Source organism: Anoplolepis gracilipes, chromosome 8 (genome assembly GCF_047496725.1).
Source record: "Anoplolepis gracilipes chromosome 8, ASM4749672v1, whole genome shotgun sequence".
Taxonomy (NCBI): domain Eukaryota; kingdom Metazoa; phylum Arthropoda; class Insecta; order Hymenoptera; family Formicidae; genus Anoplolepis; species Anoplolepis gracilipes.
Genome location: NC_132977.1, coordinates 12,219,234 through 12,246,403, shown reverse-complemented (window position 1 = coordinate 12,246,403; position 27,170 = coordinate 12,219,234). Strand labels below are relative to the sequence as shown.

The window sequence follows — 27,170 nt, the reverse complement described above, 5'->3', positions numbered from 1 at the left end:
TATAAAAAAAACAAAATAGAAAAAAAGTACATTGTGTAAATTTATATAAAAATTTTAAACCATCCATTTTATTAAAAATCCATACATTTATATTTGCAATGCTTATATTTTACAGCATTTTAGAAAAAGTTATAAAAGATTAAAAAAAGAAACTAATAATAAAAGTATAAGTTTGAAATATTGTCTTAAAATTAAGATAAATAAAACTAATGGCAAAAGAGAGAATTAATATTATTCTAATTGTAAGTGAATAATTAGAAAATGTTTTACTTGTTATCAACTTCTCTATATCTAAGTTTTTAAATATTTACTGTAAATTATACCAATTCTTAATGTCACTTTACGTTTATGTTATTTTTACATTCGGTATTTGGAGCTGTTGTGGACACAATTGTTGAATAGACACATCATCAATTGAGATCAGTCAGAATATAATGATTATGATCTAAATGGCAGTGTATTACGCAAGCGTAGTATATTAACGAGAAATGGCAGTGTTGCACGTTACAGTAGTCTTCTTAAATTTTACCCCTTTAATTTTGATAGTCTTCTATACTATAAACACTAATGTCGCGTCTCCTTAATGTCATAATGAACAAATCACATGACAACATGCTCAGTTTATGGTGATTGAGTAGTTCATACGGTAGAGAGAGTACCAATGAATTTTTTATTTCCAAGAATATTCCACTCCTATTCCTCAGAGGGCCAAAATTAACGAGGTCATACTATATTTAATATTCCTATACAGTAACGTGCATAAGAATATATGTATACTGTACGAATACGATAACGACGTACAGTAATATAAGGCCCAAAAGCGCATTCCAGAGGTCACATTGAACTAATGTTGTATGTCAAATAAAATTAAATAGAAGCTTATTATTTTGATGTGACCATTCTAGCATATATTAAAAACACAGCAAATATATAAATTATATATTATATAATTTAAAATTAGTTTGTATTTTGTTAGTTGGCTCGTACACAGACTCTACGTGATAGAATACTTCATATAATGGTGAACTCTTTCACAGAGAGTATGTTATATATATGTTAAATATATGTATGAAATATTGAACTTCAAAATCATTGAACTTCAAAAATTATGTACAAACACAACTGCATATTAATTTGAACAAATGACATGACTTATTGTTAGTGACATTTTATTGATATGCAATCACGTTTGTGTGCGACATTTGTTTAACTCGGGAATTTTTTCAGACAATCTTCATACATTAAATGATAATTACAAGCGCTTTAGGGTATCTCGAAGGTACATCTCAAGTTAGTATTAATTTTCATACGCGTAAGTGCACATGCACATACACAAACGTTTTCACATGCACACATCCCAAATAGCACATGTTCGTTTTATAAACGTTTTATAACGTTTTCTAAACGCATCTTTTCGTATTAGATACGTTTAGAAAACGTTTATAAAACGGACAGTGCTACCTGGGATCTTCTGTCATACATTTTAGTTTTATTTATGTGCGATTTTCTTTTTGTTCACTCGAAGATATCGGGACGCCGAATAATGGTTATCTTGCTTTCGTGAATACATATACAGTTGGTTCTATGTGAAGAAAAGTATAGATAGCAATAACAATGAGAAGGTAGTGAGGACGGACTGACCGGCCTGAACCGAAATCGAACCGGAACTAAACCAGCTAGAGCCAGAAGAACCGACGCGTGCGTTTTCATGGCGGCTGGATGGCTGCTCAGAGGCCATTAAATCTTCCCGCGAAAGCTCCGGGCATGGTAGCTCCTCCGGTTTTAATTCGAATAAATGCTTTATACAGCACATCTTGTCGTTGATCTGTAACTCAAAATCAGAATCATTAGTAGAGAGATAACAAATACTAACTTGATGCGAGATTATTGGAAGAATAATTTTATATGTATACTACAATAATATTGTGAAAAATTCTACCAAATTTGGAATTTTTGTGCTTTTTAAGTAGGCATTTTATCAATTCAGCTATCAAAACTTTAATTATATAATTCGCAATATTTTATCAGTAATAAATACAATATTTACACAATATATTTTACAAACCTATAAGACACTTTATTATTTAGGTTTATAAATCATCAAATAACATAGTTCTTTTCTTATACTAAATGTCACATTTTTTATGATTAACTTGTATAAGTCAAATTTTTATATTTATAAAGAAAGGGGCAAATATAAAACAGAATGGTATACGAAATAAATATTATTCAAGAGACACAATAGTGTAATGTGTAATGTAATAAATCTCGCGCCATCTTAGATTATCGGACCTTAATAACGCGGCTGAACTGATCAAATATTTAATAAGCTTAACTGATAACTAAATTGATTGCATCTAATTTATTTTTTAAAAAAAGATAAATCAAAACCAAGTTTACATCGTTTTAAAAAACTGATATAAGATAAAGGGAATAAGCTAATAAAACGAGTACGATGCCGAATTCATTTTTTAAAATAATAATAAATGATTAGTCAATGTCTAACTTATTAGAGGTTAATAATAAAAAATAATTTCTTGTAGTTTGAGTTCAATCTGTCAAGGAAAGTAGATAATATATAATTAAAATGATAATATTAGTAGATGTACTTGTACGTATAATTTTTTATTAGGTTATAAGAAACGACACGTAATTATGTAGCAAATATTTCTAAATAAAATAGTTGGATCATATTATTAAATAACTAAAAAACATATTTTATTTATAAGTTATTAATATTTAAAAATTAATATATGCAGAATGATTTGAATCAATCACTTATTTTAATCAATCCACTAGAATTAGAATGTCTTAAAATTCGTGATTTTTAGAAAAAAATTTTTCAGTTGTTTAAAAGTTGTTTGGCTCGAAAGGAAAAAGATAGGCATATTAGTTTAACCTGGATGAACCAAGGTCATATGTTGAAGTTTATATATTATTATATGTATAAACATTAATTTTATAATTATTCTGCAGATAACGCGTGAGCGATAAAGAAACTCCGCCCTCTACTTCTGCATCTCTCTTCTTCTCAAAAGGAATAACCTAACTTTTTTCTTAATTTAATTTAAAATCAGAAACAAGTTGAATTAGGTTATTCCTTTCGAAAGAGACGCAGAGAAAAAGGCTTTGCCTTTTCTTTGCTCATGCATTTTCTAGAATAATTCTATAGAATAATTATAATTCATGTTTGTAGGTATCACATAAAATGTGTATAAATGTTAATTTTTTCATATGTTTGTATGTATTATTATTATTATTATTATTAAAATAGCACCACAGCTCATTTCGAACCTTGGTCTACACCACTACATTCCTCTCAACTGTTGCGAGGCCGTAGTAATGTTTTTGTGATAAGTTTTAGTTAAGCAGGTTGTCAACTCTACGCTAACTATGGCGACCCTTCTACATATATCTGCGGTGTGAGTCTTTTTCTCGCAGCTATATGGGCCCTACGGTTTTAACGTTAGTTCCGAATAACAGTATAAATTAGAAGGGTTCGTGGACGGATATTCTCGGTAGTTTATTATCATTACTTTCCGAGAGGTAGCGATCGAATAGACTAGAATGAAAATTTGATGCTTCTTATCGAATTTAAACCCGTGATCTTCGACACAGAAAGCAGACACACAACTCACTGTTCCACGATTGCACACATGTTCGTATGTATATCATCATTTAATTTATAACTTTTGTTTAAGGATGTTTAGTACCTATTTTTAAAAATATAGGAATTTAATAAAATTTGCACAGATTGTTCTGATACATGTTCAGAGACTTATAAAAAAACCCAGAGTTGATTCACTGATGCAATCAAAAGTTAATTTATAAGAATTTTAATTTGTAATGAATTTACCCGTCGATATTATTATAAATATAATTATTTTGTGGATCTAATTGTAAGTAAAAGTATTAATATAATTATAAATATAATTATTTATATAAATAAGTATAAATATAATTATTTCTGCCCTTTTTAGCCCTTAAATTGATACGATTACAGATTTTCTATCTTATAAAAAACCTGTGATCGTATTGATTTAAGAGCTAAAATAGATAGAAATAATAACAGGAATTTATTCAAAATTTGCAAAAGTATGGTTTAAATATAGGGGAAATATTTAATCACATAATTTTGGTCAAGTACTGACTAGTTCAAAAGATATTGAATATAATTTTCTCAATTTCGTCCTATTATCCGAGATGACATATTATTTATTGTGAAAACGTGGCAACATAGCATTCGGCTGAGCCTTCTTTTGACATTTTAAATAACCTATCTTTTCATCTGAAAAAGCCTCTATATACAAACGTGTAAGCGAGAAGCGACTAGGCCTCATATATTAATTTGCAATTTGACCAACTTATGAAAAATTACCATGTTGCCACATTTCTTTTTTCTCGGAGAAATGACAAATTATGAAATTTATCAAAGAAATAGTTAAAAATCTTCTATATTTTGTCATTATTCACTGTTATAATTTTTATTCTGACATTTTAAATTACTCTGTACGAGTAAATTCTTTTATTTTTATAATTCAAATTTTATGCTGTGATGTTGAAATCAAGGTACCGTCAATGATAAAAGTTTCTCATTATAATTTAAGAAACACGAAAATTCTCCGAAAAAAAGCAACAGAAGTTGGAAAATAAATTTCTACACTCTAGCTATGAATAAATAATAAGATTTTATGCAATCTTTATAATAATCATATATTAAGATATATAAGAAAAGTATATATTCGTCAATTTCGACTACTTTTTGCTCCGATTGTAGGTGCTAAGCATCCTTAAATATTGACTTTGTTAAGAATTGTTTTTGTGCGCAAACAATATTATTCTTGAAGCTGTCTGTTTTTGAAGAACACCAAAATATGACAAAAATGTGACAAGTATAAATAAACCAGTTCTTATTTTTTAAAAATGTTGCTATCATTATTTTTATAGGATATATTTTATACAAAATTAAAATAATTTGTAAAACAGTTCTTTTGGTTAAAAATAACACTATTTTGTGCACATAAAAATAACTGTTTGGTAGATATTAATAACTATTTTGTAGATTAAAATAATATTATTTTGGAGATAAATTTTTACTGATAATAACACTTTTTTTGCAAATATTTATAATAGTTTTTTTACGTAGACACTTCTTTTTCTTAAAAAAAAAAAAATAATTTTTACGGAATGATATTAACGCCATTTTTGCTATTGCGAAAATCTATCAGTTAAATTGATTATATTTGGTTTTATTTACAAAGGGACAGTGCCAAAAGGAGAAAATAGCGGTTCGCAAGCAGTTCAATGAGAAGATAGCCACTATATGTATACAAGAAGGACAGGTGGGAGACTTTGGAGTGTCACCGTAAACGTCCTGATCGTAACCATGGAACGGTCTTGGACTTTGCGCCGGAACTACATTGTCAAACAACCGGATATCCGATGAGAACCGATGAGACGAATGACTTTATTTGTAAGGCAACGATTTCGTTATCGTTCGAATGGATTGTGAGAAATGCTTTTATAGATTAACGTTTGATTTTCGCGTGTCTTTAATGTTCTTTCGCGTTGTTTTTCGCGAAATCTTCTTGGTATTTTTGGATATCGGCCGAGGAGTGATCCGCCCTTTTATTACAGGACCGCGACCTTCTTCCGAAGACCGCTGCCACCCCATATAGCACAAAAAGTTGAAATAACGTTGCTGAAATGTTGCAATGTTGAATGTTGAAGTTTGAATATTTTCACAATATTAAACTCTGTGGATTCTTCTATATTGATTCTTTATCTTTATGTTGCTACAATGTTAAAGCAACATTTAACAAATTATTATAAAGGCTTGGAAGGTGTCGATATGTATCCTTGCATCATTAACATGTTGAAAAAGTTAATAACTAATCCTTTTGCTGAAATATACAGTTTAGCTGGAGCGAAAAAGAAAAAAGCTTTTCAGGATTTGATTTTATATAAAATCATACTTAGTAAGTATTATATTATACCTGTACTATTGAAGATTTTTAAGACTTAACTTCTCTTTGATTATGTGCCAGCCTCTCATAAAGTGATAATAATTTTATTAAGTTACTAATAGAAACTGTCCGTTCATTATAAAGATGTAACTGAGTCGGAGATTGCCAGAATCATCGCAAAATGGCTTAATACAACCCAAAGGTCGTCGAGAGAGAAAGTATGTATATGTTCATAATTTTTTATACGTATAAATAAAATATATACATAATGTGTAGTTATAAAATTCATTACTGTAACGTACTTTTAGAAAATATCCGCACGTCGAAGAAAATGTAATAGATAGAGCGACCTCATCATCACATAACTCATAATAATAATTTCTTATCAATATGTATCTTATTATTAATATATATATATATATATATATATATATATATATATATATAAATTTTTAATATATGTAAGTTTATTATTAATATATATAAGTTTAATTAAAATATATATGACAGTTATTGTTGGAAAGTTCTATATTGTATTTTATTGTAAATAAATCATTTTTTTATACAAATTTGATATTTGATGAATTCAGTGGCTGTTTAGCAGAACGTTTATTTTACAATTGTTGCAAAATTTCCTGAACGAAGATTAAATTATTCTTTTAGATCTAGAAAAATCTAATCTCAAGACAGAAACTTTTTAACAGTTGTAAAAAAATAATGTTTTGCTAACGCGGTCACCGATAAATCAATATTTAACAATGTTTTTTAAATATTGAGTTGTAACATCTACAAGACATTGCAATTCAGCGGACATTAGACACTTTTGTTATTTATTCTCAACATTGAATTTACATTTCACAACGTTGATGCAACATTGCAATATTGCAACGTTTTTGAAATGCACGTCTCTCTATTTGTGTTATACGTTGTTTCGCGTATTATTGATGTGTCATAAAATATTCATATTTTTTTTCGTGATAATCGTTATATGATCGAAGTGCCGTCGCGTTTCGCTTTCGTGCACATTGCTATTCTACCGCAAATATTGATCTACGATTTTCTATTATTATCCTGGTGCATTCGGCCGCGCGGAATCGCGATCCTTCGCACGTAACTGTGCACATCGAGAGCGAGCAAAAAGAGGCAAAGATCTTGAGAAAGCATGGCGGTTTTATCACGCCAAAGGTGTCATTTCTTTCTTTTCTCCGCTCGAACGCCGGCACACGCCGTTCATGTGATATTCGATCCCTCTCGCTCACACACTCGATCGCTGCCGTGCATGTCGATATATGAGCTATAGTCCCGCCTGCGTAATTCAGAATAGCGAATGCTCGTTACACTTTATATTGTATTCCATGTAATCTTATATTCTATACGCACTCTATGTTCATCTGCCTATTACTATATTTATTTGCTTTAAATTAGCTTTCAGGTTTTTCGATACCGTTCTCGATCTCCTTGCCTCCGTTCCTAATAAATCTCTCTTTCTACCATTTAGTTTGAAACTAACAAGGGACATGTCACAACTGTCCCGAACCGATTTGAATCTTGAAATATGTTGTTGAACACAAAAATCTAAGAGACACTATTTATTTATACGTGCGCAATCTCATGTTTAGCGGTAAAACCTCCTTTTGAGAAAAAACGATATTTTCTTTGGGATCAAATATCGTTAAAACTATAAGAAATAGAAAAAAAATTGTTACATAAAAGTTTAACGGCTTGAAAAGTACTTTAATTTGGTAAAAACATTATAAAATTTTGGAAAAAAGTTTTGGGTGGTGTGGGTTTTAAAAAAATATTAAAATTAAAATATTTTTTCTCATAACTTTGTTTAATAATTTTTTTTCTATCTGTTATAGTTTCGACGATATTCAATTCCAAAGAAAAATACCGTTTTTCTTAAAGGGTGTTTTACCACTTAAACATGAGATTGCGCACTAAAAAAATACATGTCTCTTAGATTTTTATGTTTAACAACATATTTCAAGGAGAATCAAATCTGTTTCACACAGTTGTTTCTTGTAAGTCCTTTGTAAGTCTTCTTTTGTGTAATAAGAAAATTCCCGGACACTACTATGGATAAGCAAAGTAATTTTTTAGAAACATTACTTTAAGGATGTTTAGCACCTACAATCGGAGCAAAAAGTAGTAAAAATTGACGAATATATGTATACTTTTCTCATATATCTTAATGTATGATTATTATAAAGATTGCATAAAATCTTATTATTTATTCATAGCTAGAGTGTAGAAATTTATTTTCCAACTTCTGTTGCTTTTTTTCGGAGAATTTTCGTGTTTCTTAAATTATAATGAGAAACTTTTATCATTGACGGTACCTTGATTTCAACATCACAGCATAAAATTTGAATTATAAAAATAAAAGAATTTACTCGTACAGAGTAATTTAAAATGTCAGAATAAAAATTATAACAGTGAATAATGACAAAATATAGAAGATTTTTAACTATTTCTTTGATAAATTTCATAATTTGTCATTTCTCCGAGAAAAAAGAAATGTGGCAACATGGTAATTTTTCATAAGTTGGTCAAATTGCAAATTAATATATGAGGCCTAGTCGCTTCTCGCTTACACGTTTGTATATAGAGGCTTTTTCAGATGAAAAGATAGGTTATTTAAAAATGTCAAAAGAAGGCTCAGCCGAATGCTATGTTGCCACGTTTTCACAATAAATAATATGTCATCTCGGATAATAGGACGAAATTGAGAAAATTATATTCAATATCTTTTGAACTAGTCAGTACTTGACCAAAATTATGTGATTAAATATTTCCCCTATATTTAAACCATACTTTTGCAAATTTTGAATAAATTCCTGTTATTATTTCTATCTATTTTAGCTCTTAAATCAATACGATCACAGGTTTTTTATAAGATAGAAAATCTGTAATCGTATCAATTTAAGGGCTAAAAAGGGCAGAAATAATTATATTTATACTTATTTATATAAATAATTATATTTATAATTATATTAATACTTTTACTTACAATTAGATCCACAAAATAATTATATTTATAATAATATCGACGGGTAAATTCATTACAAATTAAAATTCTTATAAATTAACTTTTGATTGCATCAGTGAATCAACTCTGGGTTTTTTTATAAGTCTCTGAACATGTATCAGAACAATCTGTGCAAATTTTATTAAATTCCTACATTTTTAAAAATAGGTACTAAACATCCTTAAATAGAGATGTCGACATAACAGGCGCAATTTGATATCTTGTGGAATAATCTCACTTAAAATATTTCATATTTTCACTATAGTAACTTATACAATTAATTGAATGCTTACTTTTATTATTTTCACAGATTTCGTAATACGCCTGTTTACGAAGGACTTCAATGCAATTTTAACTTCTGTTAAGAATATCGATCTATGCTCGATAATAGTACAATGAGCGACGTCTGACAATTCTTCAGTTTACTTTTCCTAATATATATATATATATATATATATATATATATATATATATATATATACAGGGTGTTTGGTAATTATCACCTCACCTTTCTAGGGCAGATAGAGCAAGTCAAACTGAACATGCGATTTGCGTCATAATAAATAAGACTCAAAAAGACAGGACTTTTTATTTTGGTCTGTTTCGTATTATTATGATGTTTTCAAAAACCTACGTAATATCCTAACCTTACAATGTTAACAAAAATTTTTATATTCTTCAGATAGTTTTATTTCTTCTTAATTTAGATACTAATATAAAAAATATATTTGCGAACTGGTGATTATTATGCTGAATAATTATACTTTAAATTTTGTAAATAAAAAAGTAATTCATATAAGCACTTTTTCTTTATACTTTTATTTTTCTATTTTATATATTTTTTATATTATTTATATTTGAAAAAATTTATACATATGTGTATAATTTTGCAAATCTATTTTTCAACCTCACGAAAACTTCGCATGTTTTATAACTCATATAAAATCATAGATAATATGTAATATTATAGAATATATATGCACATATGTACACATATATCATTAATTATCCTAATAGGCAATAGATAAATATAAAATTATCTTACAATTACTACGCTTAAATTTTTATTCATGATTTATAATCATATACCGAGCTATACGTTCTATCATCTAGAGTAAGCGTCTATCCAATACACGATGTTTTTTTTAAATAAATTTTTTTCTAGCAAAACAATGTTTGAACAATAGTTTATAAATGAGAAAGATTTAAAGTTGATGAATGTATGTGAATGTTGAGTCAGAGATAATGATCATTTCTCACGGTTAACTCAAATTCCAAGACGTTAGTAACGTAGTGTTTTTAATTGCTCTTGTCAAAAATTTTATATAATAATCATTACTTTTATATAATAATATATTTCTTATATAATATGCAAATAGAAAAAAATTGTTTTATTGATATTTCTATAACTCAAACTGAAAAAGGCTAAATCTGATCTAAATCTGCAAATCTATTTTTTAAATTTGCGAAAACTTCGCATATTTTATAACTCATATAAAATCATAGATAATATTGAATATATATGTACACATATATATATATATATATATATATATATATATATATATATAAACGTATTGCGAAGTTAATTAGGAACTTTTTCAAATTATTTATTACAATTATGAAATGGTTCAAAATACGTCTCAAACAGCTATATTGTAGAATAAGCTTGCAAGTTATAATTTTAATAACAATTAGCGATCTAATAGCTATTTAATAAAATAGTGATCGTGAAAAATATTTATTTTTTACTTCCGATTGAAAATATATATATTTATATATAATATATATATATATATTATATATATTATATGTATATATTTATATTATATATATTATATATATATAACTTATAAATATCTATTGTCTTTTGATTAATGGGAAGTAACAAATTTGATATCTCGAAAGATTTGATCCACCTTAAAACCAGATATATAAAGAGAGAGAGAGAGAGAGAGAAAGAGAGAGAGAGAGAGGAGTGAAAGCCTTAAATCAATGTTCATTTTAACAATAGAAAAATTTGTCGCTTGCACCAATAAGGTTATTTTGCAGCTCAAGATTCGTAACATTTTATTCGATTTTCATCTTTAAAAATAATTAGTTTTACGTGAAATCAAATTATTCGGATATAATTCAACAAAAGTCTGTAAAATATGAATAATTTATTTATACAATATATATATATACAGGGTGGTCCATTTTAAACAATACGTTTAAAATGGGCCACCTTGATAATTGGATTCAATTTTATAAAGAAAAAGAACGTCTCAAAATAAATTTTTTATAAAGATGCAGATGTACTCGTTCCCAATAACTTTATCTGACAATGAGTAACTTTCAAAAAGTTTTAGCCGCTTAATATTTCAACAAATTATTAATAATTAAAAGTTTATATAGAAAAAACTTCAAACAACAAAAAATTACATGTATATTAAACAAAGTTTATATATTAGTTTATATTATTTATACTGCATACACAAGATTAGACTCTATTTATCGCCCAATTTTGACGCAAAACGGGATTTATAATTATACAGTTTCACGTGAATTTCATATACGATTCCATTTGTATATATATTTGTATATATATATATATACATACGTACACACGTGCGTGTACGCCTGCATGCACGCACACACGTTGAGATAAATACATATAAACCCATATTAGAATTTTTGAAATATCATATACATTTATCATATCTAATGTAGAAGACTTGTTTTGCATATAAAGTTGTTAAACCAACTAAATATACATGAAAGGAGACTTATTGTTAATTCTACCGATGTTTATTTTTATATATGCTATTAAAGTCATTACTCCTTAGTAATACCCCTTTCACATGATTTTTGTAGCTAAACAACATACGTGATTTGCTGCATAAAACCAAAAATTTTTAATCGCAACTCGCGTTGGCTATTAACGTTAAAAAAATGTTAACAAAGATTTATGAAAAAATCAAGGTTTGAACGTAAATTGATAATAATAATTTTATAATATTGTTGATATAGTTTATATAGATATTTTTATGTGTATTTCACGCATACACAGCAAACAATGCACTATCTTTCTATAAAATATTCAAAAATTGAAAAATGAATATATAAATAAGAAGGGAAGCATCATTTGCGGAAAGCAAAGTTCACTCCACATCACCTGGGGTGCTTCTAAAAATAAATAAATTCTACATTAGCTGTGCATGTTTACATATTTAAGTGAATACGTAAAATCTGCCCTTTCTTTTACACATCCTCATCCTGAAAAAATTCTAGCTTCTAAAATCTAAATTTATTTCTAAAAATCTAAATCTATTCTAAAAATTTAAATGACCTACCATTTCAACGGTATTCGCTCAGAAATATAAAAACCGATTTTTTTCAAAAGAATGTTTCACCTCTTTAACAGCAACGAGGGCATATATAAAATCTCTTAAGATTTAAAAAAAATTTCAAATAACAGTTTTATGGTTTTATAATTTTTCATGTACTTTATAAAGATTGCAACAGATTTTTCGAAAATATATTTTTCGAAATCTTGTCCTCCCTTCATTTTTTGAAAATTTTAAAATTTGTCTTATAGTAAAACTTATAGCATTTAACTACAAAATTCAACCATAAATGATAAAGTTGTATTATGAAAATGCATTTTTCAAAAATAAATTAGAAAAAATAAATTAGAAATACCCTTATATCGCTATGCGCGCGCCCCATGCTTTATTTGTATCGATCTCATTTCGTTTGCTATTTATGGCGATAGTTTTTTCTTCACAATCTCATAGAGACAACCATGAATAATCAATAAATAATTTATATATTTTCATATATATTATAGAGAATTATATATTATATATTTATATATATTACAGCAATTATATTATTACATCCTATGTGGCAATAATGCATAATCTATTTATATGAGAAAAATAATGTCTATATTCATTAAAAATAGATCTAGCCGAACAAAGAAGCTTTGATGAGATGCCAAGATTAACGAGTATATTGATGGATCCTAAATTAACGTTTCGTCGTTTACCAAAATTGATAAGAGCGAATAATTTTGCATTTTACATGGAAGCTTATCTATAAGGACTTTTTGAAGGACGTCTTTTTTGGGGATGACGAATCTAGGATCGAAATTTTAAAATAAAAAATATTGGATCCAACATGGCGGCTTCAAGTGGCTGATTTTGTTATTCCATTATGGAAATGTATCACACTCGGTATGTTTTTTTTGGTCGCAGATAATGAATTGGTTCAAGGACGTATTTTATTTTAAGAATGCACTCAAAACCGTTATATTAGCTTCTGAATCATTCATTACACGATAAAACATTTTGTGTTTTTAACACACTTCTCGTGTGTCGATTTATCCACTCTAATTTTAATGTTAATTTAACAGAAGGCAAATATGTAAACAAATAACACAAAAATAATATGTAAAAAATTAACACAAAATGTGAATTAGTGTAAGATTTACTTGTTAATTGTGTTGTTTTAACTCTTAGAAACGGTGAATATTAACTTAATGCAGAAAAGTTAAAATAACATAACAACAGTATGTTATATTAACATAAGAGTATGTTAAAAATTTAACTCAAAAATTTCTACACAAGAAAATTTCAACAAAAATACAAAATGTTTTTTATCATGTACGCATCTAAAATCAATTTTCTAAACTCAGTTTTGAATATTTTTATATTGTTTGATACATAATAATAAAACTTCTGTTGAAAAACTGTGGGCTAGATCCAAAAAAAATTAAAAACGTATAAAAAACAAAAGAAAATAAAATAAAAACATATTTAAAAAATTTTTAAACTAGGAAAACAGTGGAGCGTAAAATTGGATCCGCCGTTATAAATTTCTGAAATTTAATTCCGGATTCAACGACCCAAATAAATCATCGGTGTATCAAGTTTAATGCAAATCCGTTGAAAATTGGCAGCTATTCATGATGTTCATATATAAGTCATTACCAATGAACTGGTTAATAGATTCAATGATTCGATGCTATCAATAAACAGATGCGCTTACACAACCGCGAAATAAGGTAATATTGACGCAATACAGTTTTATTTATAATTGTGTAGCGGAACACTTACACATTATTGTGTCGAAAATCTAAATAGCAGTGCAATCTCAAACGTATTATGTCAAATGCGCTGTCTAGAAAGTTAAACTTTGAGTGAAAATATATGAGTGTTTGAAAAATGTGAATATTAAGTACATAATTCAATATTTGAAATGTCAATAGTTCTCTAAAATAATACAGCGGAATAAAATTGTTACGCATCTAGAGACATATTACATGACATACATATGCAATATTTGAATATATGTGCATTGTCAAATATACAGTTAGCCAATTTATATTTATATAGCAACATGGAAACACTGTGCAAGCAGTATGATGATTTGTATCAATCGAAGATATTTTATTTTATTATTAAAAATGTTTTTTATTAATTTTGCTTTTTTATACCCCTTTTTTAGCCCTTCTCCTTGTTTATTGTAAAAAGAATCACAAAAAAAGAATATTCCAGTAGCTTATTATTACACCTTTATATTCTATATTCTATCAACCAAAATCGTGAGGATAAGATTAATAATATGATGTATGATGATCTTAAAAGGCCTAGAGGATTTGGTCGAGGAATTCCGAAATGGAAGAAGCCAGTAAGACCCTCAAATAGAACAAAGTCGAAGAATGCTTACGGAAGTTTTGAAGTAGAACGCGGATCTCATAATCAAAATGGTTGAATTTTAAGAGAAATAGTCGCTTTTTTGAATGTAGTTCTGGAAAGGTGAAACCTCCGATTTTGCTGTCATCGCGTACTTAGGTATTTTGATATATACAGGGTGTCTCAAAATGATCGTATCACCTCTCGGGTGCGGGTAGAGCGGGTTAAATGGAATAGAAAAGTCCTGTACCATTTTGCGATTTTCAGAATAATTATTGAGAAATTAATTTACAAAGATCGGCAAATCTAGCGCGAGTATCAGCCCGTTGCGAGAAAGATGGCGAGAAGGACGGTCTACCACAAAAAAGATGGCGAGAAAGACGGCTCACCGCTAGGTCGGTCGCTAAATAATAATCGCTAATCTATAGTTCTTATCAACGCTTCTCGTCTATACTCCTGGTAACCGCGAGGCAATGGCGCCTATTTACGCCGCGCGCGCTTAGCGACCGTCCTTAGAATCGTCCTTCTCGCCATCTTTTTTGCAGCGGCCTGATACTCGCGCCGGATTTGCCGATCTTCGTAAATTAATTTTTTAATAATTATTCCGAAAATCGCAAAATGGTACAGGACTTTTCTATTCCATTTAACCCGCTCTACCTGCACTCAAAATGTGATACGGTCATTCTGAGACACCCTGTATATACGTACTTATTTATTTTTTTATAATACAAAATATACCTTGCAGAGAAATAAATATTTCAGATACACTAAATTCATCGATTATATGCTTTTTTTTGGATAATCTGAAGTGCATAATGAAATCAATATTATTATAATTCCGTATAATATTTTCCACATAATTATTTATTTTAATATGCTGTTTTCTCTGAATTGCTTCAAAAATTATACGAAAAATTTTCAATCCATTAAAATCTACAATGACATTAGAATAAGTTATAATCTTTTAATATCTTTATATAATTAGTTATAAGTTTTATTTTAAGTGATCATGATTTACTTTCGTCATTTTCATCTAATATTGGTTCCGGTGGTGATATCATTATTATATCTTCTTCATCAGAAGATTTTACTATCTCTACTATTTGTATATTTTCTAGCATATCATTTTCATTGTAGAACGCCATATTGATTACTACACTATTGCGTTCTTTTTATCTCTTTCTGTACCGTTGCACTCGTAAAATTATTGCAGTGCAGTGCAAGCACTATATTGAACTAGTATTGCACTAATTCAGCTAAAAAGAACAAACCTAAGAAATCAATGGCCCGTATTCTGAGCTCACATTTATCGCTAAATGTGCCTTAGATGACGCGCTAAATGTGGCGGTATTCTAAGCGCACATTTAACAGCGCATTTAGAGGCGGACCGCCATGTTTAGCCTAAAAGCGCAACTTTATGGTGAAAATCCTATTCTGAACCACATTTATAGCACATTTATGCCATATCGATAGATGCGCCGCTAAATGTGGTCGGAGGCACATTTTAGCAAGATAAAAGCGCTCTGTGCGTAACAGTTACGGTACGATTGACAAATCATATAACGTTGATAAAATCAACGTTATATGATTGATTTTGTTAATAAAATGGATATACATCGAGTTTCTTACAATTAATAGAGATTTTACACAACAATAATTATGATATTTGGGCATTTTAAAAATTTTCTTTATCTTAACAGTGCATCAGTGTGTAAAGCGAAGTATATAAATTGCGAAAAGTTAATACAATAGTACTAAACTAGAAAAGTACATACAAAAGTACAAAATAAATATAAAAATATATACAAAAGTACGAAAGTACATAATCATGGATGTATTTTGGAAGATATTGATCATGCGATTGAAGTTCGGGAAATAAATGCAGTACGTGAACGTGAGTCGCGAGTGTTTCGAAATAGAATAGATGTTTTTGAAATTTATAATGAAGTTGTAAATTTATCTTATGGCGTGTAATTGACCGCGCGACGACCAATCACAGTGCCGCCATAAACGAGCAATTCGCATGATGTATGACATGATAGTCAAAATGTACCTCTAAGCTAAAGGCGCTATAAATGTGCGGTGAGAATATGACGGATTTTAGTCGTATTACCAGAACATTTATCAGCGCCTCTAAAAGTGATCTATAAATGTGCCACTAAATGTACGCTCAGAATACGGGCCAATATCTCTTGAACGAAGTGTTTGTAAGAATAGAGAGGAAAATTTTTTTTGTTTTAAAGTTCTAAATTCATATTTTTAGTTTAGCCGTTTAACTCGGGAACACCTTGTATATTAAGAAATAGGAAAACTCCAATATAATAACATTTGTAATACATATTTATTGTTATGTTAAAATACATCAAAATAACAAAAAAAAATGATCGAAAAGTGAGTTCTTATAGTCATATTCTCGTCATTTAATGTTATTTTGATATTATCGTGACTTTCTGTTTTACTTGGGATATCACAGAAAGAATGTATTTCAAATGTTCCTAGAATATATGCAGTATACTTTTACCACAGTTTATTTACACACGTGTTACAACAGTGCTAGAAAATTGAAGAGTAAATTTTCTTTTGCGCATACGTTGGCTGTAAAGTTAAGAATATGACGGGCTGTCATGGCGACATAGTGTGTTTAGGGTACATTAAGGTTAAGGATATACCCACAGATTTCTATAGAAGTGGGTACACCGGAGGCACTGTGGAGACTCCTATCAGCCGGCTGCGAACTACAGATTCGTTTTTTTCGTATTACAGCTAAAATTAAGAGAAAATTGTAATAAAATTATGATATTTTTAATCAGCAACATTATCTACAGATTCCTAAAGAACGATTTTTTGGAAAAAAAAGTCGAAATAAAATTTCCAAAAACTGCTAAACCGCTGCTAACCGCGAATTACCGCGGATCAAGTGTAGCTGCTCCTTAAATTCGAATTCAATTTATTAAAAATTTTTAAGAATCAAATTGCAAAATCCGGCTGTTTAGGAACCTTCCAATTTTTATAAAGAATATATTTTTAAAAAATTCATAAAAACATATAACTTTTTTGAAGCTACATGCGAAAAATACGAATATTGCTATCTGTACCTAAAATACAGCTAACAAAAATCATGTTGGTAGCATCGCGTGAGACAAGATAGAAAAGGATCGCGCTATTTTTGTTCTTCTAACATATCGGCCAAATACGGCCTGAAAATGACTTACTGGCCTTTCGCGGCAGAAAGCAGTAATGCAACAAGACTAATGGATGCCCATTTTTTGTGAAATTTATATTTGCATATGTCCAAATTGTAGTTAAAATTATATATACGGTAAAATATTGTACGATGATGAATAATAACAGTAGAATAATTGCTAACAAAGTGAACTAATATACAGTATGTAGTACTTGGGCGCCTTTTAGACTTGGTATTTTATTGCTTTTTCACTATCGATATTTTTTATATGTATCATCTGCACAATGAAAAGACAAGATAACACGATTGTTTATTTTTGTCTGATATTACTTTTAATTGCAATTTTATAGACTGACAAATATATTATTTTGGTCTTTTTTCAATTATGTATATCGATGTGAGAACATTTGCTCCAGATAAGTATCGATAACGTCAAGACACTTTGTAAATAATATTTATATAATAGTTTATTGGTTATATACAAGATATTTCAGTCTAGCTTGATAAAAACTCAAGTTGGAATCCGCATAGACACCACAAATTTTTTTATTGTTTTATATTATTAAATATGTATATTATTAAAAATAATTGTTAAAAATAATATATATATATATATATATATATAATATAAAATATTTAAAAAGAAATATTAAAAATAAAAAGAACTTGAGCGATGTCTATTCCAATTTGAATAGACTATTGAATTGACTAGAATAATTTGAGTTTCTAACATGATAATATGAAATATCTTATAATAAGCTATTATATATATATATATATATATATACAGGGTGTCCGGTAATTACCGCCTCACCTCTCTAGAGCAGATAGAGCAGGTCAAACTAAACATAAAAGTCCTGTACCATTTTACGATTTGCTCAATAATTATTAAACTATTAATTAAAAACGCTCAGCGGACGATATTATATACACATATATATATATATATATATATATATATATATATATATATATACAAAGTGTCCAGTAATAATCGCCTTACCTCCCCAGGGCTGATAGAGCAAGTCAAACTGAACATAAAAGTTCTCTACCATTTTGCGCAATAATTATTAAATTATTAATTAAAAACGCTCAGCGTATGAGCGCGCGCCGTATATAGGACTCAGCATATGTGTATACAGACGTACATCAACACATTGAAAGAGAGTTCATTTTTCAATGTTGGTAACATTGACGCTGGAATTTTCTCCTTCGCTCCGGTATACTCTTAAAGTTACTAAAATACACTGAAATAAATATATATTCATATGTAGATGATAATAATAAAAAATAAAGAAACAATTTTAATTTATTTCAATGTTTTCTATATTATCTATTTTTCTATTGTGATTCTGTTGTCCTACAACTGTTGTTATACAAGTGTCATCGTTGTCAACAGGTCGGTCACAAAGCAATTAATTGTAAAAATTCGAAAAAGGATGATAACGCGAATACTGCGGAAGACGTGAGTTTATGCGCAATCACGAAACTTAACTACAATGCACAAAACGATATCAAAGATCTTTATCGTGACAAGTGGTGTTTGGATAGTGGTTGCACCACATACATGACAAATAAAAACGCAAAATTCTCGAACAACATCAAACCCTGTACCGGAAACGTGAAGCTCGCAAGCGAAAAAACATCGATTTCAATCGAAGGAAAAGGATCCATATCCATAGTTGCAGAGAATAAAGATCGTCGAAAAAATGTTTTTGTACATGATGTTCTATATGTCCCTAAGTTACGAACAAAGAGTAACCCCAAATTTCGCCCATTTTTTGGCCCTCGAATTTCAAATCGACTATATACCAAACAGTTCTATATGATAGAACATTAATCTCAAAAAAAAATTTAAGTTGAGCATAGAGGTAGTTTGGAGATACGGGGGGTCAAAGTGACCAAATTCTCAATATTCCCAATATTGTCCAAGCACTGTAGACACAAAAAGAAAATCAATACTTCTTTGATAACAGTGGGGATCTAACTAGAATTAGTCAAAATAGTTTTTTGTCTCCTCCATCCCTGTTGCTTAATATTTTAAGGCTTGCTTAATTGTTTTTACTGAATTTCTCGAATGCAGATACAAAAAAATATTTTAAATAAAAAATGTTTGTCTTAAAATTCTACAAAAAAAGGTCCGTTTCATTTTCAAGAAATTCAATAAAATCTGTTTTGAGGATAGTTTTAAATATTAAGCAACAGGGATGGAGAAGTCAGAAAACTACTTTGACTAATTCTAGTCAAATCTCGACTTCTGAGATTAGTGTCCCATCATATAGAACTGTTTGGCATATAGTTTGATTTGAAATTCGAGGGCCAAAAAATGGGCGAAAAAACGTGTGTTTTTGGGGTTACTCTTTAGAGTGATTATAAAATGGCCACGTATCTGATTGGCCAATTCAAAATAGGACTCTCTGATTGACTAATCGTTGCTGGTAACCTTAAGTATCGGTTGATATGATTGGTGGTGTCCAATCCGAACGTGGCCATTTCGGACGCTCCCTACTCTTTATTGTCTGTGGGAAGGATCGTAGATAAAGGTTATATAGTAGTCTTCAATAAAGAAAAGGCGAAAATTTTTGACAAAGGCGGAAATACGATATTAACAGCAAAACAAAATAACGGTCTCTACTATTTACAGGAATCAACGAGTATAATGCAAACGCGGAGGTTACCAATGAAATTCGGAAGAGAGACTTAACGGAAAAGTGGCACAAGAAGATGGGTCACTTAAACGTACGTGATCTCATGTATTTCTCAATATTAATAAGCCTACATTTAATATTATAATATGGTCTTATTGGAATGCTAATGTTGTGTGGGTTTTTTTATATTTGTCTCTAAATTTGATAGTAATAATTTGGGAGATCGTTGCCAGAAAGTTGTTTAACAGAGGACAGACAGAAATTCTAGAGTTGTCAAGTTTTGCGGTTTCATCACGAATAGCTTTGCTATTTATTGTTATTTCGAAAGTATTCTTTGTGTCTCTATGTGTTTCATTTTAAAGTTCTTATTATTTTGTTAAACGAGTGTTTGTTATTTTGCATGTGCCGCTTACGTTGTGCGCATTTAATATCTATACATTGTTTCGGACGTAACAATATGACAAGATATTACACAACAATATCACCAAGCCCATAAAGTTGAATTGATAAAGTAAGGTAGGGATATAGGTAAAATTCTAGTATAATGCTTGGATTTTTTCTAATTTTCAAAATTTGTCTATTTTTATGCGTAGAATTTTGTTTATAAGTTTATGATTAAAGCAAAGAATACTTATTTTATTTTTATGAGCTTTTTTTCTTTAATTAATATAATCACAATGATTTCTCTACTTTATACAAAATATAAACTATTCTCTGCTATAATTGAAGTTTTATAAAAATTTATGTACTTTTGTTTAAAGTAGAGAATATTTGCTGTGTTTTTATAAGAGAATTTATATGTTTTTATTTAAAGAGAATCTTTGCTATGTTTTTGTTCTTTCTTTATTAAAAAAAGTAATTAAATTAAATTGAAGTTAAATTAAAAAAGTAAATTTTAGTATGAAATTTTAGAAATTTATTAAATATTTTTAAATATATAATTAACTTTAAACAATAGAGAGATATAATTGACTAATTATTTTTTAAAAAATTGCACAATCCATACATTTACATTAAATCTTCTTTTACAAAGAACTTTTGTAAAGTATTCAATTAAATGTGCTTTCTTTGAATTATATATCTTGATATATTTGTACGTGCTTCACACCAAATTCAATATTTCGAATATGTGTACCTAAGTTTAAAATGTAATTTAATTTATTAATATTACTGTTTTATATTTAAAATTGCATGCGGTTTGATAAAATTTAAGAAATGATTGATTATGTAGTGCTTAAAATCTGCAGTTTCTAAATTTTTATATGCTTTCCAACAATCTGATATAATAATTGTTTCTGGCATAATCCATTCCTTAATAACACTAATTAATATTTCTTTGATTCTTTCAGGTACAAGTACGATGAACATTTGCCCACTATTTTTTTCATATCTTCCAAAAATCCATTTCTCATCTATGTTTTCCATTATATCTTCCTCTTTTCGTTTCATCAATTTCAACTATTATTCCTTTACCTCCAATTTTTACAGAATGTTTCTCAATTAAATAAATACGTACCTAATTATAATTAATATTTTTTTCGATTAGAGTTACAAACCTCAGCACATTCTTGACAACAATTTATTAAAATCAAAATTTCTTCTTATTATTATGCAATCTCAGTTAACATTATTATAAAAAAAAGCTTTAACCGCCATATGAAATGCAATCAATAAATTAGTATGTATCTTACCTTGTCGTAGAAATTCGAATTTGAAGAGGAATTTTCGTCATCAACTTCATCATAACTGCTGTCATCGGCGCCATACTCGTTACCATCATCTCTCGAATTACCAGAATACTCCTCTGCAACAATAAAATTATATTTTTAAAAATTTCACAAAATGTATGAAAAGAACATCTCATTCTCTCTTTTTTTCGTTTTTTTTCTCTTTTGTTCTCTCTTTTATTTTCTCTTTCATACTATTTTTATTCAATAATTTCTCCTTATTGTTCTAATTAACGTTATGATTTTTGTAAGTAAAAAGTATTTACAAAAAATGAATATATTATTGATATTATAAAAAATAAAACATATATTACAATAAACACACAATTCATACAAAAACCTATATTACAACATAGATTACAACACACAATTCATATAAAAGAGTGAACTTCTAACAAAGTTATATTAATGTACCTTCTTCAATCATTTTGACCTTAACGCATTATGTTGGTAAAGTAATGAGTCTGAAGAACTTTCAAAGGTTTTAGCTCATAGTTTATTAAAAAGTTATTAACAAAAATATAATAGAGAAAAAATATTTGAGAGGAATCATATAATACCATACACGAACAAGCCATTGTTGTAATTAAAATGATCTAATCATATGTGGGATATTTATAAACATTGAAATGTGTCATATCTCTTTTTACTTTTAATATTGAGATACTGTTAAAAACGAGCAGCCATGGACAAATGTTCCTTATGTGGACTCGATGGAGATAATTGAAGATTGATTACATTACCTATTTTGGCTGCGTTGAAAATAATTACACAAGTTATTTTAATTATGCGAATACTTTAGCTTCTCCGGCTATTATTTTATTATCGAAAATATATTAAATCTTTTATGCAGTTGTCTAAATAATAATAAAATGAATGTTTTATTCATTGAATAAAGAAAGGAAGGATCATGTAGGTGGTGAGGGGTGCGAAAGATGTGACGTCATAAACTAGACCGAAATCGACTATCTATCGATAGTCGCTTTATATCGTAATGATGACGTATATCCCGTATATCTATTCAATAAAGTTATTCTTTATTCAATGCGTATATCTCACTCGAAAAGATTTTAAAAAATGGTTAGTTGCTGTTTCTGTGGAACAACAAAAAAAAAGGATGTTCGGAAACATTTCATACGTAAGTATTGAAAATTAATCTATAATTTGCAATATTCTAACAAACTCACAATTCTTACTTTTTAAGTGAAGTACACATAACGTAATATGTAAAATTTTGATTTAATATATAACTAAGTATGTAATTATAATTATAAATAGTTACTGAAATTAAAGTAGAATATTGCTTTATATATAAATTTAACAATATTCATAACCACAGAACACGCATATTTCATAAAATTCTTGATTCTTTTAATTATATATATTTTCAAGTCTTCAAGATTGCCGCCATTGTGCTCGGTGACGTGTTCCAAAATTCGCTGCCAGTACTGTCAACATGTTGTCATCTTTGTCTAGTATTCAGTGAACAAGGATGAAGATATGCTGACAGTACTGGCAGTGAATTTTGGAACACAGCCGTTCTAATGACGTAATATGTGACGTATCTGTTACGTCATATACCTAACCTAGTTTGACTATCGATATTCACCAGATATCACAATATATCGCATCATGATCCTTCCTTTTATTCTTTATTCAATGGTTTTATTGTATTAAATTACTGTTTTATTATCGACAAAGCAAAGATTTTACTTACCTACAGTAGCGCGTAGCAAGCTATTTTTTCGAACTAAGTTAACTTTCATGAGACCGTTTTTAACAGTACCTCGTCGATAATGTTCAGACGTAAATTAATATATTTTTAATCAATCTTAAAATGTAAAATATTAATATAATAGTGTTAAATTTATGCGCAATAGCGAGACATCTTATTTATGCATATATATCGACTAATTGAGAATTACCTTAAATTATTAGATAACATCAATAAGCGATTCAGCCGTTATCAAGGTTCGATAATAAAGTTTAACAATAAAATATTCTCAATTAGACGATTCGTGTATAAATACAAAAAATGATAGATTTAATTCTTTACAAACAAGAATTAAGAAAGTGATGATGTAGCAAGAGTTTGACATCAAAATTAAGTTAGGCTTTAACCTTTCAAAACGTGTTTGGGAGATTCAGAAATATTTTTTAAGAGAAAGAAAGTATATATGTTAGTTAACTGTTATGCTGCCGCTATTTTGGTATTAAAATAGTGTTTTTTTTTAAATTCATATATATATATATATATATATATATATATATATATATATATATAAATAACAGACACGTTGTGTAAAATTTCGAGTTTTATTCAAAGCCACAGAAGTGGCTTTGCGGCAGGGAACGGAGGTAAAATATTAAAAAATTTTTATTTTCTCAAAAATAGATTTGGGTGTCACTGATTCTGATTCTAAATGCTGATTTATGAAATTTTTAATCTAAGAGCAGTATTGACAACATAAATGAATATAAATATATAGACTTATGATTATACAAAAATAATATATTTTTTTAAATAAATAAAAAAATTTAGTAAACATATCTTTTTTGTATTTTTTGTATATTTACGGAAAAATCATATATTTTTTTAAATAAATGAAAAAATTTAGTAACTATACTTTTTTGTATATTTACGAAAAAATGATATATTTTTAGAATGAAAAAATGAATGAAGAGATGAATAAAAAAAAATAATCATTTTAATTTCTTGTATTGTATTTTTTTTATATATGGTATTGTTTTTCAATTTTTGTAAGTTTTATTTATATTTTTTTGTTACATTTTGTGGTTTTTATGTTACGTGTATATATGTATAGTTCCTAATATGAGATACTAGAATGTTCCTAATATGTGATACCTCATATTAGGACTTTTCTCCCACAAGTAAGATAATGAATTATCAAAAATGTAAATTTCTGTTTTTTCTATTTTTTGTGTTGGTTTTTTATTTTGAAATATTTAAAACGTTAATTATAACACCTTTTTGTGTGCTCTTTGTTGGGATGATAAATATTTATTTAAATCTCTAAGATATGTTATTCTAATTTTATATAGACGCATGATATAAAAGATATTTGAAAAATATAATTTTTTGATAAAAGTAAGACTTATTTTTTGTTGTTCTTTTGAAATATTAAAAACGTTAATATTGCAATATATTTTTGTGCGTTCTTTGTTAGAAAGATAAATTTTTATTTGAATCTCTAAGATATATTATTTTAATTTTATAGATTTTTATAGATACACACAAGATATAAAAAATATCTTAAAAATATTTTATAATTTTTTTTGATAGAAAAAAGTAAAGCTTTTGTTTTCTGTTTTGTAGTTCTATATCATTTAATAATAGAAAGTACCTGTGATGATATACATTTATGTAATAAAAATTAATGAAATGGTTTTTAATTGAAAGTGTATTTTTCTGCATTTAATTTCTTAATATAAGACCGTCTCATATTAGAAAACCTTACTATCTCATATTAGATACTATTTTCAAAACAAACGAATTCTTCGAGTCTAAGAAAAATCATTATAGCAAATAAAATACACATTTGAGTTGTTAATGCTTTTTAGTGGTAAAACTTGAATGTACTAGCTATAAAACCACAAAGTTCTTGAGTTAAAAATTACAATTAAAGAAAATATAAGCTTTTAAAAAAAGTATCTCATAATTGGCACCTTACCCTATGTGTATGCACACATAGAACGCAAATACTATATACTCGCTACATACACATATGTATGTATTAATACATTTAGAATTTATTAAATATCACTATTTTATTAGCACACTCAGAACCACAAAAGCTTTGTGGCAGTCTAAAGGTTAATATATATTGTTCTTGTGTTAACAATATTCGTGTTCTAAAATAAATAAAATTTTTTTAGTCTTTTCAAACATTGTGTTTTCATTGATACGTGCAAGCGTAACTCCACGAGTGACATCGCGATCACAATATATAGGGTATCATAAAATTAAATGTCAAAACTTCCAGAGCGTGTGAGAGATCGATAAACTAAAAAAGAAAGTCCTTTAGAGACTTTTGCTTGTTTCTGTTTTATTTTAGAGACAATCGTAAAAAAAGCAAAGCTTTTACCAAAAATATATAATAATACTATAATTATTAGATTTACAGATAGATCCAAAAATAACAAAATAAAAATTGTAGAGCATAGAATTAAAAAAAGAAAGTAAAATCCAATACGTAATAAACACATATATTAAAAATATATTAAATACACAATTGCTAAAAACTTAATTTTTAAAAAAATCTGGAAAAAGACATCAAGTATACAAAATGCTAGTTGAAAAATGTATTTTACTCTAAAAAAAGTTGTTACAAAGTAGTGTAGAAAATATTTTTACAAAATAGTGTTATTTTAGTTAAAAAAAGTTTTATAATTTTATATTTTTAATATTTTAATTAAAAATCACTGTTATATTAACAACATTTTTATATTAAATTGTTATATTTAAAAAAATTGTACAAAATAGTTGTTTTAATTTTCTACAAAAATAATGATATAAAAAAATTGCGCCAACTAAAAATAAAAACTTATACTAATTTATTTTTTATTAATAGAAAAAATTTTTTAAATAATAATAGATATAAACAGTATGCCGAATGCGGAAAATGAAGATATTGTTTAATATTGAAAAAAATAAAATGTCATATGGCGAATGAACAATTTGAAAAATCAAAAGCGTGTGAAAAGTGTAATCACAGAACGTTTTGGCATTGACTTATGTCTTCTTCAGCTATCTTATAATTAAAAAGTTCTTAATGAAATATACAAGTTTGCATGATTAGATAAGGGAGCATTTTCTATTCTTATGCATTATAATTGTGACATTTGAAGCAATTTGATAAAACAACTCGTTCATCATTATCATTTGTTTTACATAATGAATTGTAAGTGGTAG

The 27,170-nt window shown here is 27.9% G+C and overlaps 1 protein-coding gene across 3 annotated transcripts in view; it reads right to left on the bottom strand.

The window, feature by feature from the left end:
* Nucleotides 1-275: 275 nt before the first annotated feature.
* Con (leucine rich repeat protein connectin) overlaps nt 276-27,170 on the bottom strand; it is a 240,515-nt gene continuing 213,620 nt past the window's right edge. For all 3 annotated transcript variants that reach the window (XM_072897622.1, XM_072897623.1, XM_072897624.1), the window contains 2 exons: nt 22,202-22,314; nt 276-1,825 (listed from right to left, as the gene is read on the bottom strand). In XM_072897622.1, the coding sequence (XP_072753723.1) occupies nt 1,583-1,825; nt 22,202-22,314 (356 nt within the window). In that variant the 3' untranslated portion in view covers nt 276-1,582. The remainder of the gene's footprint in view (nt 1,826-22,201; nt 22,315-27,170) is intronic.